The sequence below is a fragment of the Somniosus microcephalus genome, chromosome 24 (assembly GCF_052327205.1).
Source record: "Somniosus microcephalus isolate GS21.2 chromosome 24, FLI_Smic_1.0, whole genome shotgun sequence".
NCBI classification, from domain to species: Eukaryota; Metazoa; Chordata; class Chondrichthyes; order Squaliformes; family Somniosidae; genus Somniosus; species Somniosus microcephalus.
In genome coordinates this window covers 63,823,755-63,839,299 of record NC_141010.1, presented here as the reverse complement: position 1 = coordinate 63,839,299, position 15,545 = coordinate 63,823,755, and the positions used below count along the sequence as shown (strand labels likewise).

The window sequence follows — 15,545 nt, the reverse complement described above, 5'->3', positions numbered from 1 at the left end:
TTCAGTGTTTGCGCCCCAAATCGGAACCGGGCGCTATACCAGGGTGTGCCCGCCTCCGCTTGGGGTGCTGACACTGAATTTCAGCGCTCTTGGCACTGCTGCGCCAGCCGCTGCGGAGCGGCAGGCTGCGGTACTGCAGGCCTCCTCCTTCTCTTAAGGGGAAGCTGCCTGCAACGGGGAGATCGCCGCTGGAGAGTGCCGGCAAATGAGCCCGGCACCACGGAGAAGTGCCGGGTTCGCGGAAAGCAGCCGGCAATGCCGCGGGGGGTGCGGTGGAGGAGGCCGGGGAAGGAGGTGCGGGCAGGCGGCCGCCGAAAAAGCGGCCGGCCGCACCTTCACCTTTAAAGCGCCCCACTAAGGCTACAGCACGGCCCCGTTTTCTGGTCGCTGTTTGCGGCCGCTTCGGAGGAGGCGGCCGCTACTAAATATGGGGATCGGGCCGGTTTCGGGGCCGAACCGGGGCACTGCGCACACCGATGACGTCATCGGTGCCGGCGCAGTGCTAATGGCTACCGCCGCCAATACCGCTGCGCTGAATATCAGCGCAAACTCATTTTTGGCGCAGAAGCCCTCTTTAGGCGGTAACTGGCCGCAAAGCTGGCAGCGCCTTAATGAATTTCTAGGCCAGAGAGTGACCAGAGACAGAGAGTGACCAGGGACAGAGAGTGACCAGAGACAGAGAGTGTCCAGAGACAGAGAGTGACCAGGGACAGAGAGTGACCAGAGACAGAAAGTGACCAGGGACAGAGAGTGACCAGGGACAGAGAGTGTCCAGAGACAGAGAGTGACCAGGGACAGAGAGTGACCAGAGACAGAGAGTGACCAGGGACAGAGAGTATCCAGAGACAGAGAGTGACCAGAGACAGAAAGTGACCAGGGACAGAGAGTGACCAGGGACAGAGAGTGACCAGAGACAGAGAGTGTCCAGGGACAGAGAGTGACCAGAGACAGAGAGTGACCAGGGACAGAGAGTGACCAGGGACAGAGAGTGACCAGAGACAGAGAGTGACCAGAGACAGAGAGTGTCCAGAGACAGAGAGTGACCAGAGACAGAAAGTGACCAGGGACAGAGAGTGACCAGGGACAGAGAGTGACCAGGGACAGAGAGTGACCAGGGACAGAGAGTGTCCAGAGACAGAGAGTGGCCAGAGACAGAGAGTGACCAGAGACAGAGAGTGACCAGAGACAGAGAGTGATCAGAGACAGAGAGTGACCAAGGACAGAGTGTGTCCAGGGACAGAGAGAGACCAGGGACAGAGAGTGACAAGGGACAGAGAGTGTCCAGCGACAGAGAGTGACCAGGGACAGAGAGTGACCAGGGACAGAGGGTGACCAGAGGCACAGAGTGACCAGAGACAGAGAGTGACCAGGGACAGAGAGTGACCAGGGACAGAGAGTGTCCAGGGACAGAGAGTGACCAGGGACAGAGAGTGTCCAGAGACAGAGTGTGACCAAGGACAGAGAGTGACCAGGGACAGTGAGTGACCAGGGACAGAGAGTGACCAGGGACAGAGGGTGACCAGGGACAGAGAGTACCCAGAGACAGAGCTTGACCAGAGACAGAGGGTGACCAGGGACAGAGAGTGTCCAGAGACTGAGAGTGTCCAGAGACAGAGTGTGACCAGGGACAGAGAGTGTCCAGAGACAGAGCGTGACCAGGAACAGAGAGTGACCAGAGACAGAGAGTGACCAGGGACAGAGAGTGACCAGAGACAGAGAGTGACCAGAGACAGAGAGTGACCAGGGGCAGAGAGTGACCAGAGACAGAGAGTGACCAGAGACAGTGAGTGACCAGAGACAGAGAGTGTCCAGAGACAGTGAGTGACCAGAGACAGAGAGTGACCAGGGACAGAGAGTGACCAGGGACAGAGAGTGACCAGGGACAGAGAGTGTCCAGAGACAGAGAGTGACCAGAGACAGAGAGTGACCAGAGACAGAGAGTGACCAGAGACAGAGTGTGACCAGGGACAGAGAGTGACCAGAGGCAGAGAGTGTCCAGAGACAGAGAGTGACCAGGGACAGAGAGTGACCAGAGACAGAGAGTGACCAGGGACAGAGAGTGACCAGGGACAGAGAGTGTCCAGAGACAGTGAGTGACCAGAGACAGAGAGTGACCAGAGACAGAGAGTGACCAGTGACAGAGAGTGTCCAGAGACAGAGAGTGACGAGGGACAGTGAGTGACCAGGGACAGAGAGTGACCAGAGACAGAGAGTGACCAGGGACAGAGGGGGAGAAATTCATTGTAGCCAAGGGTGGGTGCTAACTTTGGAAAAGTTTGAGGTAATGAATCTCGCTGCATGCAAAATTCAGTGTCATCGCTCAAAGAAAGGATGGGAGCGCTAAATCAAGCGCTAATGACCTAGCTCAGTGGCATTGATTCAAAGTGCTAATCAATTTCAGGTTCAGTCTAATTGCTAGTCGTCATTGCCACAGGCTCTTTCCAGTTCTTATCCGGGAGGACCAATCATGCTGCAGAACCTCATTCTCAGCATTACTGGTACTGCAGCTGTCTAAGCAAGCAGCAGAAGGCCAAGGAGAAGGAACCAGACCACTGAAGGAGGTGTCATTATGGCAGATCCACGCCCCAGGGAGAGAGCCTGCAGATTCAGGCCTTGGTGTTTGTAGTGTATGTGCTTTAAGTCAGAACTACTTTTTACAGCTCCTGTATACTGTAGTATCGGCAGTGACCACACCGGTGCTGCAGTATACAGGAGCTGTACGCATGCTGTGCGCATGCCTCTGTACCCCAGTCTAGAGATTACCCTCCTCCAGTAAAGACCTGTTATTTGTTTATGTACAGCATCTGTGTAATTATTTATCCACTGAACCATGGATCTAACAGTGGCGACGAGTGTTGATGCGAATCTAGCTGCAACATAAAAAAAAATTTAAAAAAATAGTCGAGTCCAGGAACACGGGCATCGACCGCGAGCAACCACCCAGCAGTCAGGCAGAGATACAACTTCACTGGGGAGGTTGTGGAGAGCCGGGCTTGGTTCCCCAGCCACAACGAGCAGTAAGAGACCGACGACAGGTCCAGAACAGACCCTTCCCGAGCAGCGGCGGCTGGAGCCGACCGATGGCAGAGAGAGAGAGCCGGGCAGCGTCGACGGGGTAAGAAAGAGGGTGAAGAGAGCAGGGCGCAGCCGGGGATTGATCACCGAGCGGCGTCGAGGAAAAATACTGCAAACCGGAGAGAGAGAGGGTAAGAAACAGCCGGGTTCTAGACTGAGCGGCATCGACAAATATCAAGAGAAGAACGCGCAGAGCACAGCCAGGGATCACGGGCTGATCAGGGTCCGCGGGGCGAAGCAAGGGGAGATGCCTTTGAGCCGCGGAGAAGCAGGGAGAGCACGGGAGACGCCATTGAGCCGCGGAGAAGCAGGGAGAGCGCGGGAGGCGCCATTGAGCCGCGGAGAAGAAGGAAGAGCGCGGGAGACGCCATTTTGCGAAGCCACAGCGGAGAAGACGGGCGAGCGCGGGAAGGAAGGAAAGCGCGGGAGACGCCATTTTGTGCCAGCGGAGAAGAAGGGGATGCGCGGGAGGCGCCATTGGTGATAGTTAACGCACAACCAAGGATGCCGAAGAGTGGCAGTATCTCTACGTTCGACAATGAAGTCGAGGATTGGGCGACATATGTGGAACGCATTGAGGTGTACTGCAGGGCAAATGAAGTGCCAGATGCTAATAAAGCACTGGTTCTGTTAAATTCCATGGGTGCAAAAACTTATGGGTTACTGCGAAATCTAATAACCCCAGAGAAGCCGGTAAACAAGAATTTTGAAAGCATAGTAGAAATCCTACAGGACCACTTAAACCCCACACCGCTGCTGATAGCAGAATGATTTAAGTTCCATAAAAGGAACCAACACAAAGACGAAAGCAATGCTGAGTACCTAACGGAACTGCGCAAGCTATCGAAATACTGCCAGTTTGGAGTGGGACTAGCAGACACGTTAAGGGACAAGTTTGTGTGTGGGCTACAAAGTGAAGGAACCCAGAAACGGCTTCTATCAGAAAAGGACCTTACGCTGGACAAAGCTTTCAGTATGGCAGTATCACACGAAGCAGCCACAAGGGGCGCTGCAGAGATACAACGGAGACTGCAAGAATATGGCACCAACGAAATGACCTATGGAACAGGGAAGTACTATCGCTGCGGCAGAACAACACATGACCAGAAAGATTGTTGGTTCAAGGACCAAGTTTGCAGACAGTGTGGAAAAGCAGGACACATAGCAAGAGTCTGCAGGTCTGGGAAGAAAACCAACAGTAAGAAATCTCCACAGGAGAAGTACAAAAAGGTACACCAGGTAATGGACAGTAGTTCAGACGAACAGAAAAATGACACAGACTCCGGAAGCAAGGAGCTGTGTTGTCTGAAACTACATAATGTAACCAAAATGGAGGATCACCAGACTATCTGGGTTACACTCAAGATAGACGGAGTCCAAGTGGAAATGGAATTGGACACAGGGTCAGCTCTAACAGTCATAAATCTAAGAGACTACAAGCGGCTATTTTCACACATACCCTTGAAAGCTACAGAGATTGTCTTGAAGACGTATACGGGGCAAAAAGTCTACCCCAAAGGAAAAATAAGGGTGAAAGTGACATATAAAGGTCAGGAAATACCTAAAATGGATATATATGTTTTGCCAAATGGAGGACCACCACTACTAGGACGTGAATGGATCCGGAAGATACATTTAGATTGGCATTCCATACAGGCACTGAAGGTGGAGGCCAAAAAGGATGACGACGTCACACCTGGACGACTGTCAAAAATGCTAACTGACGCAAAAGAAGTGTTCCAGGAGGGACTAGGAACACTAAAAGGAATAACAGCAACAATTAAAATAGAGGATAATGCAAGCCCAAAGTTTCTGAAGGCCAGACCAGTGCCTTATGCGATCAGACCAGCGGTTGAAGCAGAGCTGGAAGGGTTGGAACGTTCAGGAGTACTTGTAAGAATTCGCAATAATTTACAGTTCTGAAGATCAATTTTTTTGATTAAAGAATCCCTGGGCATTGTGCTTTTAAATTTCCAGGGATAAAAATGGCTGTCACCACATGGCCGAAGACAAAGGACAATGCTTTGTTTACAAAGCAATTGAATGTTATTAGCATTTGTTTGTATATCGAGTGGATACATCTAAACTGCAGAAGAGACTTTTGTATCTTGAATGGGATCCGTTTAAGAATTGAATGGGTCTAAATCACCTAGCATTCTGGACAATAGAGCAGTTGTATTTCCCTTTTGTTTCAGCCCAGGGAGCTCCGGAAGACACATTAACCCAGTCTAACCACTTTGAGTTAGCCAATCATAGCTTTCTCTTGTGTATTGGATCCTTTGGGCGGGGAATTTTGCACACAGCCCTTGCAAGGCAGAACGGCAGGATCTCACCAGGTATAAAAGATAGCTGCTGGGAAGCTATCACTCTTTTTACTTCGCTGGACCACAGGTGAGCAGGGTGTTCTGACTCCTCAACAAGGCAACTTAGCAGGAGTTTGGGGTGGTGATTTAAGGGAATTGCTAAGATTGTTTAAATAACATTGTAGCCATTGTATCCCTCGTTTTCGCCATCTGCAACCCCCTGTTATATAGTTTTACTGTAATTACTGTGTTCGTGTGGTATAGTTTATTCTTTTGATTGTAGTTTATTTAGGTAATAAAACTTGATTTTTCTACCATCCAAACCACTTGTCCGTTTTAAAATCATTAATTATAAGTTCCTCCACTCAGAACTGAAGGAGGGTAGCGATTCGAAACCGTTGTTTGTAATTTGGTTTAGAGTGCAGCAGCAAAAGGCTGTTGACCAGGTGAATTACCGTAAACCAGGTAAAAGGTTGGAATTGGTCAGAGCTCAGAGGCAAATGCTGCTGGCCAGGTAAATTACCATAAACCAGTCAAAAGAAGCCCCCCCCCTTACATACTGTCCAAAGTGGACTGGAGCGAGTGGGCTACACCCATCGTTCCTGTAATGAAGAGGTCGTTGAGTAATACGCCTGGGGAACCAAAGAAGGTCCGCATCTGTGGGGATTTTAAGGTGACAGTGAACCCAGTCCTTCACATGGTGCAATATCCGCTTCCACAAATTGAGGATATTTTTGCCTCGCTATCTGGTGGTAAACGCTTCACCAAAATTGATCTAGCCCAGGCGTACTTGCAAATGGAGGTAGAAGAAGCTTCAAAACATTACCTTACGATCAACACCCATAAAGGTCTCTATCAATACAACCGGCTGGTGTTTGGAGTAGCCTCGGCTCCGGCTATCTGGCAAAGGGCAATGGATCAGGTCCTGCAAGGGATTCCAGGGACCCAGTGTTATTTGGATGACATCTTGGTCACGGGCGAAAATGACGGTGATCACCTCGCTAACTTGGAGAAGGTGCTCGCCAGATTAAAGGAATATGGGCTACGAGCTAATCGCCACAAGTGCGAGTTTTTCCAGAAACAGATCTCGTATTGCCGCCACCTCATCGATGAAGAGGGGTTACATAAGTCCCCTGACAAGATAGAGGCAGTAGTCAAGGCTCCAGCACCGGAAAATGTGTCACAACTGAGGTCGTTCCTCGGGCTGGTAAACTATTACCACAAGTTCTTACCAAATTTGTCGACGGTATTACACCTGCTGAACACCCTACTGCAAACAGGGGTACCATGGAAGTGGGATGACGAACGTAGACGTGCTTTCCAGAAGTGTAAAGAATTGATCACATCAAAAGAGGTGTTGGCCCATTTCAACCCAGCACTACTAATTCGTTTGGCATGTGATGCATCACCCTATGGCATTGGAGCGGTGCTGTCGCACAAATTCCCAGACGGGTTGGAGAGGCCAGTAGCCTTTGCGTCTCGGTCACTAACCTCAGCCGAGCGCAACTACGCCCAGATTGACAGGGAGGCCCTCAGCCTAGTATGGGGAGTAAAAAAATTCAACCACTATCTGCATGGGCAGAAGTTCACCTTGCTGACTGACCACCAACCACTTGTTTCCATCTTTAATCCTAAGAAGGGCGTGCCAATAATGACTGCACAGCGGTTACAAAGATGGTCCCTGTTTCTAGGGGCGAATCAATATGAAATAGAATATAAAGGCACGAGACAGCATGGGAACGCTGATGGGCTATCGCGCCTGCCACTGCCTACTGTGGAGGAAGCACCAGCAGTGGACCCTATCGAGATATTTTATTCGTCGATAATTGAACGATTGCCAGTAACAAATGCGGATATAGAGAAGGAGACCCGCAATGATCCAACGCTGTCACGGGTATATGAATTGACGGTGAGGGGATGGCCAACACATGGCGACTCACTGTTGCCAGCATTCTCATCCAGAAGAGAACAGCTGTCAGTATGCCAGGGGACAGTGATGTGTGGATCCAGAGTGGTGATTCCACCCAAGTTAAGGGAGAGAGTGCTAAATGAGCTACATGAAGGTCATCTGGGGGGAGAGAAAATGAAAAGCCTTGCTAGGGCTTATATGTGGTGGCCGGGAATCGATCAACAAATCGAAGACCTAACTAAGAGCTGCTTAGGATGCCAGAAGGTCCAAGATGCACCACCACATGCCCCTCTACACCCATGGGAATGGCCCTCCTCTCCATGGCAACGGGTGCACATTGATTTTGCTGGTCCATTCATGGACTCAATGTTCTTAATAGCAGTGGATGCTCATTCAAAGTGGTGATAAAGATGTCTTCAACCACTACAGAGAAAATGATTGCAGTCCTACGGACCATATTTGCCAGAAACGGGTTGCCAGAGCAGATCTGCTCTGATAATGGACCACAGTTTGTGTCTGATGAGTTCCAAAAATTCATGAAAAGGAATGGGGTAAGGCATTACACATCCGCCCCGTATCATCCAGCCACCAATGGATTGGCTGAGAGGTTCGTACAAACCTTTAAGAAGGCGATAAAGGCCATGTGCGATGAGGAAATTCCACTACAGCATAAGATGGACAATTTCTTATTAGCCTACTGAAACGCGACACATGCAGTTACCAACCAGACCCTGGCCATGATGTTCTTTAACCGAAGGTTGAGATCGCGTCTGGACTTGCTCAGACCAAATGTGCGAAGAAATGTTGAGGACAAACAATTCCAGCACATCAACGAGAAGCCGATAAGGAGCTTCAATGTAGGGCAACCAGTCTTGGCCCGGGACTATCGAACAGAGAAGTGGCAACCCGGAACGATATGTACAAGGCAGGGACCATTAATGTACACAGTGGATGTCGGGGAGAACATTGTGAGACGCCACGTCGATCAGATCTTAGCATCACAGGAATGCGTCAACTCCATGTCTCGAGTACCTGGGGATGAACCTGACATACCGGTAGTATCTACTTCAGACCCAGTAGCAGTGGAACCCGATGAACTACCCGATGAAAGGGGCTCAGAATTGCCTCTGCACCAAGAACGAAAACCTCCGGAAAGGCGCTATCCCGAAAGGGTCAGGAAGCCGCCCCAAAGACTGAATCTATAAATGGACTTTTGTTATTGAATGCACATGTAAAAATGTAATTGTTATTTGAATATTAAGGGGGTATTATTAATCTAAAAAGGGAGGAATTGTAGTGTATGTGCTTTAAGTCAGAACTACTTTTTACAGCTCCTGTATACTGTAGTACCGGCAGTGACCACACCGGTATATAAGCTGTGCGCATGCCTCTGTACCCCAGTCTAGAGATTACCCTCCTCCAGTAAAGACCTGTTATTTGTTTATGTACAGCATCCGTGTAATTATTTATCCACTGAACCACAGATCTAACAGTGTTCGCTGTGGAGAGACGGAGGGCGGTGCTCTACCCAGCAAGTGGCAGGAGGCCCTCGCCACAAGTCCTCTGCACCATGTGGAGGGAGGTAGCCCAGCAGCTCTCGGGCAGCACTGTGGTCCCCAGGACCCACACACAGTGCAGGAAGAAATTTAACAACCTCACTCGGGTGGTCAGGGTGAGTCAATGCTTCAATAAATGCTACATAGCACCATCTGAACCTTAGTCTGCACACACTGGCTAAAGTACCACACCCCCAGCACTCACCCACCAACAATCTCCACCCACCAACACACACACCCACATCTCATACCTTGCACACAATGACAGCTATTCAACTACGGCAGGTGCATCTCCCAAACACATTGCTCCACACTCACTCACACACTTTCCTTTCTCTTGCAGGCCAAGGTGACTCACAACAGGAGGGGGCAGGAGTGCACAGGTGGGGGACGAGCCGACACCCAACCACTGTCTGCGCTGCAGAATCGAGTGCTGCAGATTATTGGGCGCCAGGTGGTTGGCGCCGTGGCCACCGGCGACATTGACCCCCTTGGGGACAACAACGGAATTTTCATCCCTACTCCTTCTTCTCACATCCCACTTCCCCCTCACCCCACAAGCCTTTCCCACTTTCCAGCTAATCACGCTGTCTCCATGCATTTCTCCCTTCCTGCCCCCCTCCCCTCACCTTAACACGACTCTTGTGGCCTTTATGCTTTCAGATAATGAGCAAGCACCTGAGCAGCCTGCCCCTGAGGGCACCGTAGAGAGCGAGGTGGGAGAAGAGGAGGAGGAAGAACAAACCGCGTCACTGCATGTCTCACCCGCAGGCACCAGCTCAGATACTGGCACTACGCGTTCTTTAGAAGCTAGTATAGTAGTGGGAACTGCACAGGGTGAGGCACCGGGGGCAAGCGGGCTACAGCAAGGCCGGGGGAAAGGATAGCTTATAGACCAGCTCCCCGGAGGGCGAGTTCGTGTGCAAGTTCTGTTGCACAGGACTCAGATGAGGACTTCGATGGAGAGGCCTTTAGAAGAAGGGTGATGGGCAAGCAGATGATAGGTGGAATGGCAAGGGTGCCCGAGAGCCTCTTGGCAATGGTAAGGACTGTGGAGGAGTCCACCTCCAACACTGCACAGAGCTCTAACAGCAGGCGCTAACTGGAGGCACTATGCAACTGAATTTCTCCCCCAGAGAGTCACCAGAGACAGAGAGTGACCAGAGACAGAGAGTGACCAGGGACAGAGAGTGACCAGAGACAGAGAGTGACCAGAGACAGAGAGTGACCAGGGACAGAGAGTCACCAGGGACAGAGAGTGACCAGAGGCAGAGAGTGACCAGGGACAGAGAGTGACCAGAGACAGAGAGTGACCAGAGACAGAGAGTGACCAGGGATAGAGAGTGACCAAAGACAGAGAGTGACCAGGGACAGAGAGTGACCAGGGACAGAGAGTGACCAGAGACAGAGAGTGACCAGGGACAGAGAGTGACCAGAGACAGAGAGTGACTGGGGGCAGAGAGTGACCGGGGACAGAGAGTGACCAAAGACAGAGGGTGACCAGAGACAGAGAGTGACCAGGGACAGAGAGTGACCATGGACAGAGAGTGACCAGAGACAGAGAGTGACCAGCGACAGAGAGTGACCAGGGACAGAGAGTGACCAGAGACAGAGAGTGACCAGGGACTCTGTCTCTGGTCACTCTCTGTCTTTGGTCACTCTCTGTGTCTGGTCACTCTCTATCTCTGGTTACTCTCTGTCCCTGGTCACTCTCTCTTTGGTCACTCTCTGCCTCTGGTCACTCTTCCCTGATTAGTCTCTGCTCCTCATCACTCTCTGTCTTTGGTCGCTCTTCCCAGGTCAGTCCATGCCCATTATCGCTCTCTGTATTTGGTCCCTATCTGTTCTTAGGACAGCAAAACCTGGAATCACAAAGCTCCAGGGCGGACCTGAGACACTAGATAACCAGGGCCACACTACTGCTATAGGAGATCACATTCAGGGGCAGGATATGCTAGCCAAGCACTTCCGATTCATTGTACACGCACAGGCGCACAGCTATATAGCGAGGGAGGTAACTGTATGGGTCAGTGTGTGAGTGTTAAGGGAGACGGTGACTCCAGAAGTTAGAAACAGCTGTATCAGACTACGAGCTGCGTGACATCGACAGACACACACAAACCTCTCTCACCTCTTCCCGACTTCTTCTGCTCCATTCTCGCTGCTCATGAAAAGAAATCAAGATGTTAGAAAAAAACAGTAGAATCGATGACAGAGAACAGATGGAGGGAACATACAGTGAGAACATAAGGAGGGGACAGACAGAGGGGACCAGATGGTGGGGACAGACAGAGGGGAACAGACGGTGGGGGACAGATGGTGGGGACAGACGTTGGGGACAGACGGTGGGGACAGATGGTGGGGAACAGACGGAGGGGAACAGATGCTGGGGAACAGGTGGAAGGGATTGACAGAGGGAACAGACAGTGGGGAACAGATGGTGGGGACAGACGGTGGGGACAGACGGTGGCGACAGACGGTGGCGACAGATGGAGGGGACAGACGGTGGGGACAGACAGTGGGGAACAGACAGTGAGAACATAAGGAGGGGACAGACAGAGGGGACCAGATGGTGGGGACAGACAGAGGGGAACAGACGGTGGGGGACAGATGGTGGGGACAGACGTTGGGGACAGACGGTGGGGACAGACGGTGGGGAACAGACGGAGGGGAACAGATGCTGGGGAACAGGTGGAAGGGATTGACAGAGGGAACAGACAGTGGGGAACAGATGGTGGGGACAGACGGTGGGGACAGACGGTGGCGACAGACGGTGGCGACAGATGGAGGGGACAGACGGTGGGGACAGACAGTGGGGAACAGACAGTGGGGACAGACGGTGGGGAACAGATGGTGGGGACAGAGGGTGGGGACAGACGGTGGGGACAGACGGTGGGGACAGACGGTGGGGAACAGATGGTGGGGACAGAGGGTGGGGACAGACGGTGGGGACAGACGGTGGGGACAGACGGAGGGGACAGACGGTGGGGACAGACGGTGGGGACAGACGGAGGGGACAGACGGTGGGGACAGACGGAGGGGACAGAGGGTGGGGACAGAGGGTGGGGACAGACGGAGGGAACAGACGGTGGGGAACAGATGGTGGGGACAGACAGTGGGGAACAGACGGTGGGGAACAGATGGTGGGGACAGACGGAGGGAACAGACGGTGGGGAACAGACGGTGGGGACAGACGGAGGGGACAGACGGTGGGGAACAGACGGTGGGGACAGATGGTGGGGACAGACGGTGGGGAACAGACGGTGGGGAACAGACGGTGGGGACAGACGGTGGGGACAGACGGTGGGGAACAGACGGTGGGGACAGACGGTGGGGAACAGACGGTGGGGACAGACGGTGGGGAACAGATGGTGGGGACAGACAGTGGGGAACAGACGGTGGGGAACAGATGGTGGGGACAGACGGAGGGAACAGACGGTGGGGACAGACGGTGGGGACAGACAGTGGGGACAGACGGTGGGGAACAGACAGTGGGGACAGACGGTGGGGACAGACGGTGGGGACAGACAGTGGGGAACAGATGGTGGGGACAGACAGTGGGGAACAGACGGTGGGGACAGACGGTGGGGACAGACAGTGGGGACAGACGGTGGGGACAGACGGTGGGGACAGACGGTGGGAACAGATGGTGGGGACAGACAGTGGGGAACAGACGGTGGGGTCAGACAGTGGGGAACAGACGGTGGGGACAGACGGTGGGGACAGACAGTGGGGACAGACGGTGGGGACAGACGGTGGGGACAGATGGTGGGAACAGATGGTGGGGACAGACAGTGGGGAACAGACGGTGGGGTCAGACAGTGGGGAGCAGACGGTGGGGAACAGACGGTGGGGACAGACGGTGGGGGCAGACGGTGGGGACAGACAGTGGGGAACAGACGGTGGGGAACAGACGGTGGGGACAGACGGTGGGGACAGACGGTGGGGACAGACGGTGGGGAACAGATGGTGGGGAACAGACGGTGGGGACAGACGGTGGGGACAGATGGTGGGGACAGACGGTGGGGACAGACGGTGGGGACAGACAGTGGGGACAGACGGTGGGGACAGACGGTGGGGACAGACAGTGGGGAACAGACGGTGGGGTCAGACGGTGGGGAACAGACGGTGGGGACAGACAGTGGGGAACAGATGGTGCGGACAGACGGTGGGGACAGACAGTGGGGACAGACAGTGGGGACAGACGGTGGGGACAGACGGTGGGGACAGACAGTGGGGACAGACGGTGGGGACAGATGGTGGCGACAGACGGAGGGGAACAGATGGTGGGGACAGACAGTGGGGAACAGACGGTGGGGTCAGACGGTGGGGACAGACGGTGGGGACAGACGGTGGGGAACAGACGGTGGGGACAGACAGTGGGGAACAGATGGTGGGGACAGACGGTGGGGACAGACAGTGGGGACAGACGGTGGGGACAGATGGTGGGGACAGACGGAGGGGAACAGATGGTGGGGACAGACAGTGGGGAACAGACGGTGGGGTCAGACGGTGGGGACAGACGGTGGGGACAGATGGTGGCGACAGACGGAGGGGAACAGATGGTGGGGACATAGAAGCATAGAAGATAGGATCAGGAGTGGGCCATTCAGCCCCTTGAGCCTGCTCCGCTATTCAATGAGATCATGGCTGATCATCCAAATTTAGTACCTTGTCCCTGCCTTCTCCCCATATCCCCTGATCCCTTTAGCCTTAAGAAATATATCCAACTCCTTCTTGAATATATTTAATGAATTGGCCTCTACTGCCTTCTTTGGCAGAGAATTCCACAGGTTCACCACTCTCTGGGTGAAGAAATTCCTCCTCATCTCTGTCCTAAATGGCTTACCCCTTATCCTTAGACTGTGACCCCTGGTTCTGGACTCCCCGACCATCGGGAACATCCTTCCTGCATCTAGTCTGTCCGGTCCTGTCAGAATTTTATAAGTTTCGATGAGATCCCCTCTCATTCTTCTAAACTCCAGCGAGTACAAGCCCAATCGACCCAATCTCTCCTCATACGTCATTCCTGCCATCCCAGGTATCAGCCTGGTGAATCTTCGCTGCACTCCTTCCATGGCAAGAACATCCTTCCTCAGATAAGGCGACCAAAACTGCACACAATACTCAAGATGTGGCCTCACCAAGGCCCTGTACAATTGCAGCAAGACATCCTTGTTCCTGTACTCAAACCCTCTCGCTACGAAGGCCAACATACCATTTGCTTTCTTAACCGCCTGCTGCACCTGAATGCTTACTTTCAGCGACTGGTGCACAAGGATGCCCAGGTCTCGTTGCACTTCCCCTTCTCCCAATCTATTGCCATTTAGATAATAATCTGCTTTCCTGTTTTTGACACCAAAGTGGATAACCTCGCATTTATCCACGTTATATTGCATCTGCCATGCTTCTGCCCAATCACCCAACCTGTCCAAATCATACTGGAGTTTCTCGGCATCCTCCTCACAGCACACATGCCCACCCAGCTTTGTGTCATCTGCAAACTTGGAGATATTACATCTAGTTCCCTCGTCCAGATCATTAATATCTTTTGTTCATAGCTGGGGTCCAAGGACCGATCCCTGCGGTACCCCACTAGTCACTGCCTGCCACTCGGAAAAAGACCCGTTTATTCCAACTCTTTGCTTTCTGTCTGCCAACCAGTTCTCTATCCAAGTCAATACCTTGCCCCCAATCCTATGTGCCTTAATTTTACATGCTAATCTCTCTTCAGGACCTTATCGAAAGCCTTTTGAAAATCCAAATACACCACATCCACTGGTTCTCCCTTATCTATTTTATGAGTTACATCCTCAAAAAATTCCAGTAGATTAGTCAAGCATGATTTACCTTTTGTAATGCCATGTTGACTTTGTCCGATCTGGTCACTTTTTTCCAAGTGCTCTGCTATTACATCCTTTATAATGGACTCTAGCATTTTCCCCACTACCGATGTCAGGCTTACCGGTCTGTAATTCCTCGTTTTCTCTCTACCACCCTTTTTGAACAATGGAGTAACATTAGCTACCCGCCAATCCATGGGTACTTTTCCAGAATCTATCGAATTTTGGAAGATGACCATCTACTATTTCTAGGGCCACTTCCTTAAGTACCCTAGGATGTAGATTATCAGGCCCTGGGGATTTATCGGCCCTCAATCCCATCAATTTCCCTAACACCATTTCCCTATAAATACTGATTTCTATCAGTTCCTCCCTTTCATTAGACCCTATGTTCTCTGACATCTTTGGGAGGTTATTTGTGTTCTCCTTTGTGAAGACAGAACCAAAGTATGTATTTAATTGGTCTGCCATTTCTTTGTTCCCCATTATAAATTCCCCTGATTCTGACTGCAAGGGACCTACGCTTGACTTCACCAATCTTTTTCTCTTCACATATCTATAAAAGCTTTTACAATCAGTTTTTATGCTCCCTGCAAGCTAACTCTCATACTCTATTTTCCCCCTCTTAATTAATCCCTTTGTCCTCCTTTGTTGGATCCTAAACTGCTCCCAATCCTCAGGTTTACTGCTTTTTCTGGCCAATTTATATGTCCTCTCCTTGGATCTTATGCTATTCCTAATTTCCCTTGTTAGCCACGGTTGAGTCACCTTTTTTGTTTTATTTTTATGCCAAACTGGGATGAACAAATTCTGTAGTTCATCCATGCGATCTTTGAATGTTTGCCATTGCCCATCCACC

At 51.9% G+C, this 15,545-nt stretch overlaps 1 protein-coding gene across 6 annotated transcripts in view; it reads right to left on the bottom strand.

Moving 5' to 3' along the window:
* The window catches only part of maptb (microtubule-associated protein tau b), a 709,263-nt gene that overhangs the window by 317,880 nt on the left and 375,838 nt on the right, over window positions 1-15,545 (bottom strand). For 3 of the 6 annotated variants that reach the window (XM_085966678.1, XM_085966672.1, XM_085966676.1), the window contains one exon: window positions 10,966-11,004. The exons of 2 other annotated variants lie outside the window; for them this stretch is intronic. In XM_085966678.1, the coding sequence (XP_085822804.1) occupies window positions 10,966-11,004 (39 nt within the window). The remainder of the gene's footprint in view (window positions 1-10,965; window positions 11,005-15,545) is intronic. One more of the 6 variants, XM_085966674.1, reaches the window with a different exon arrangement.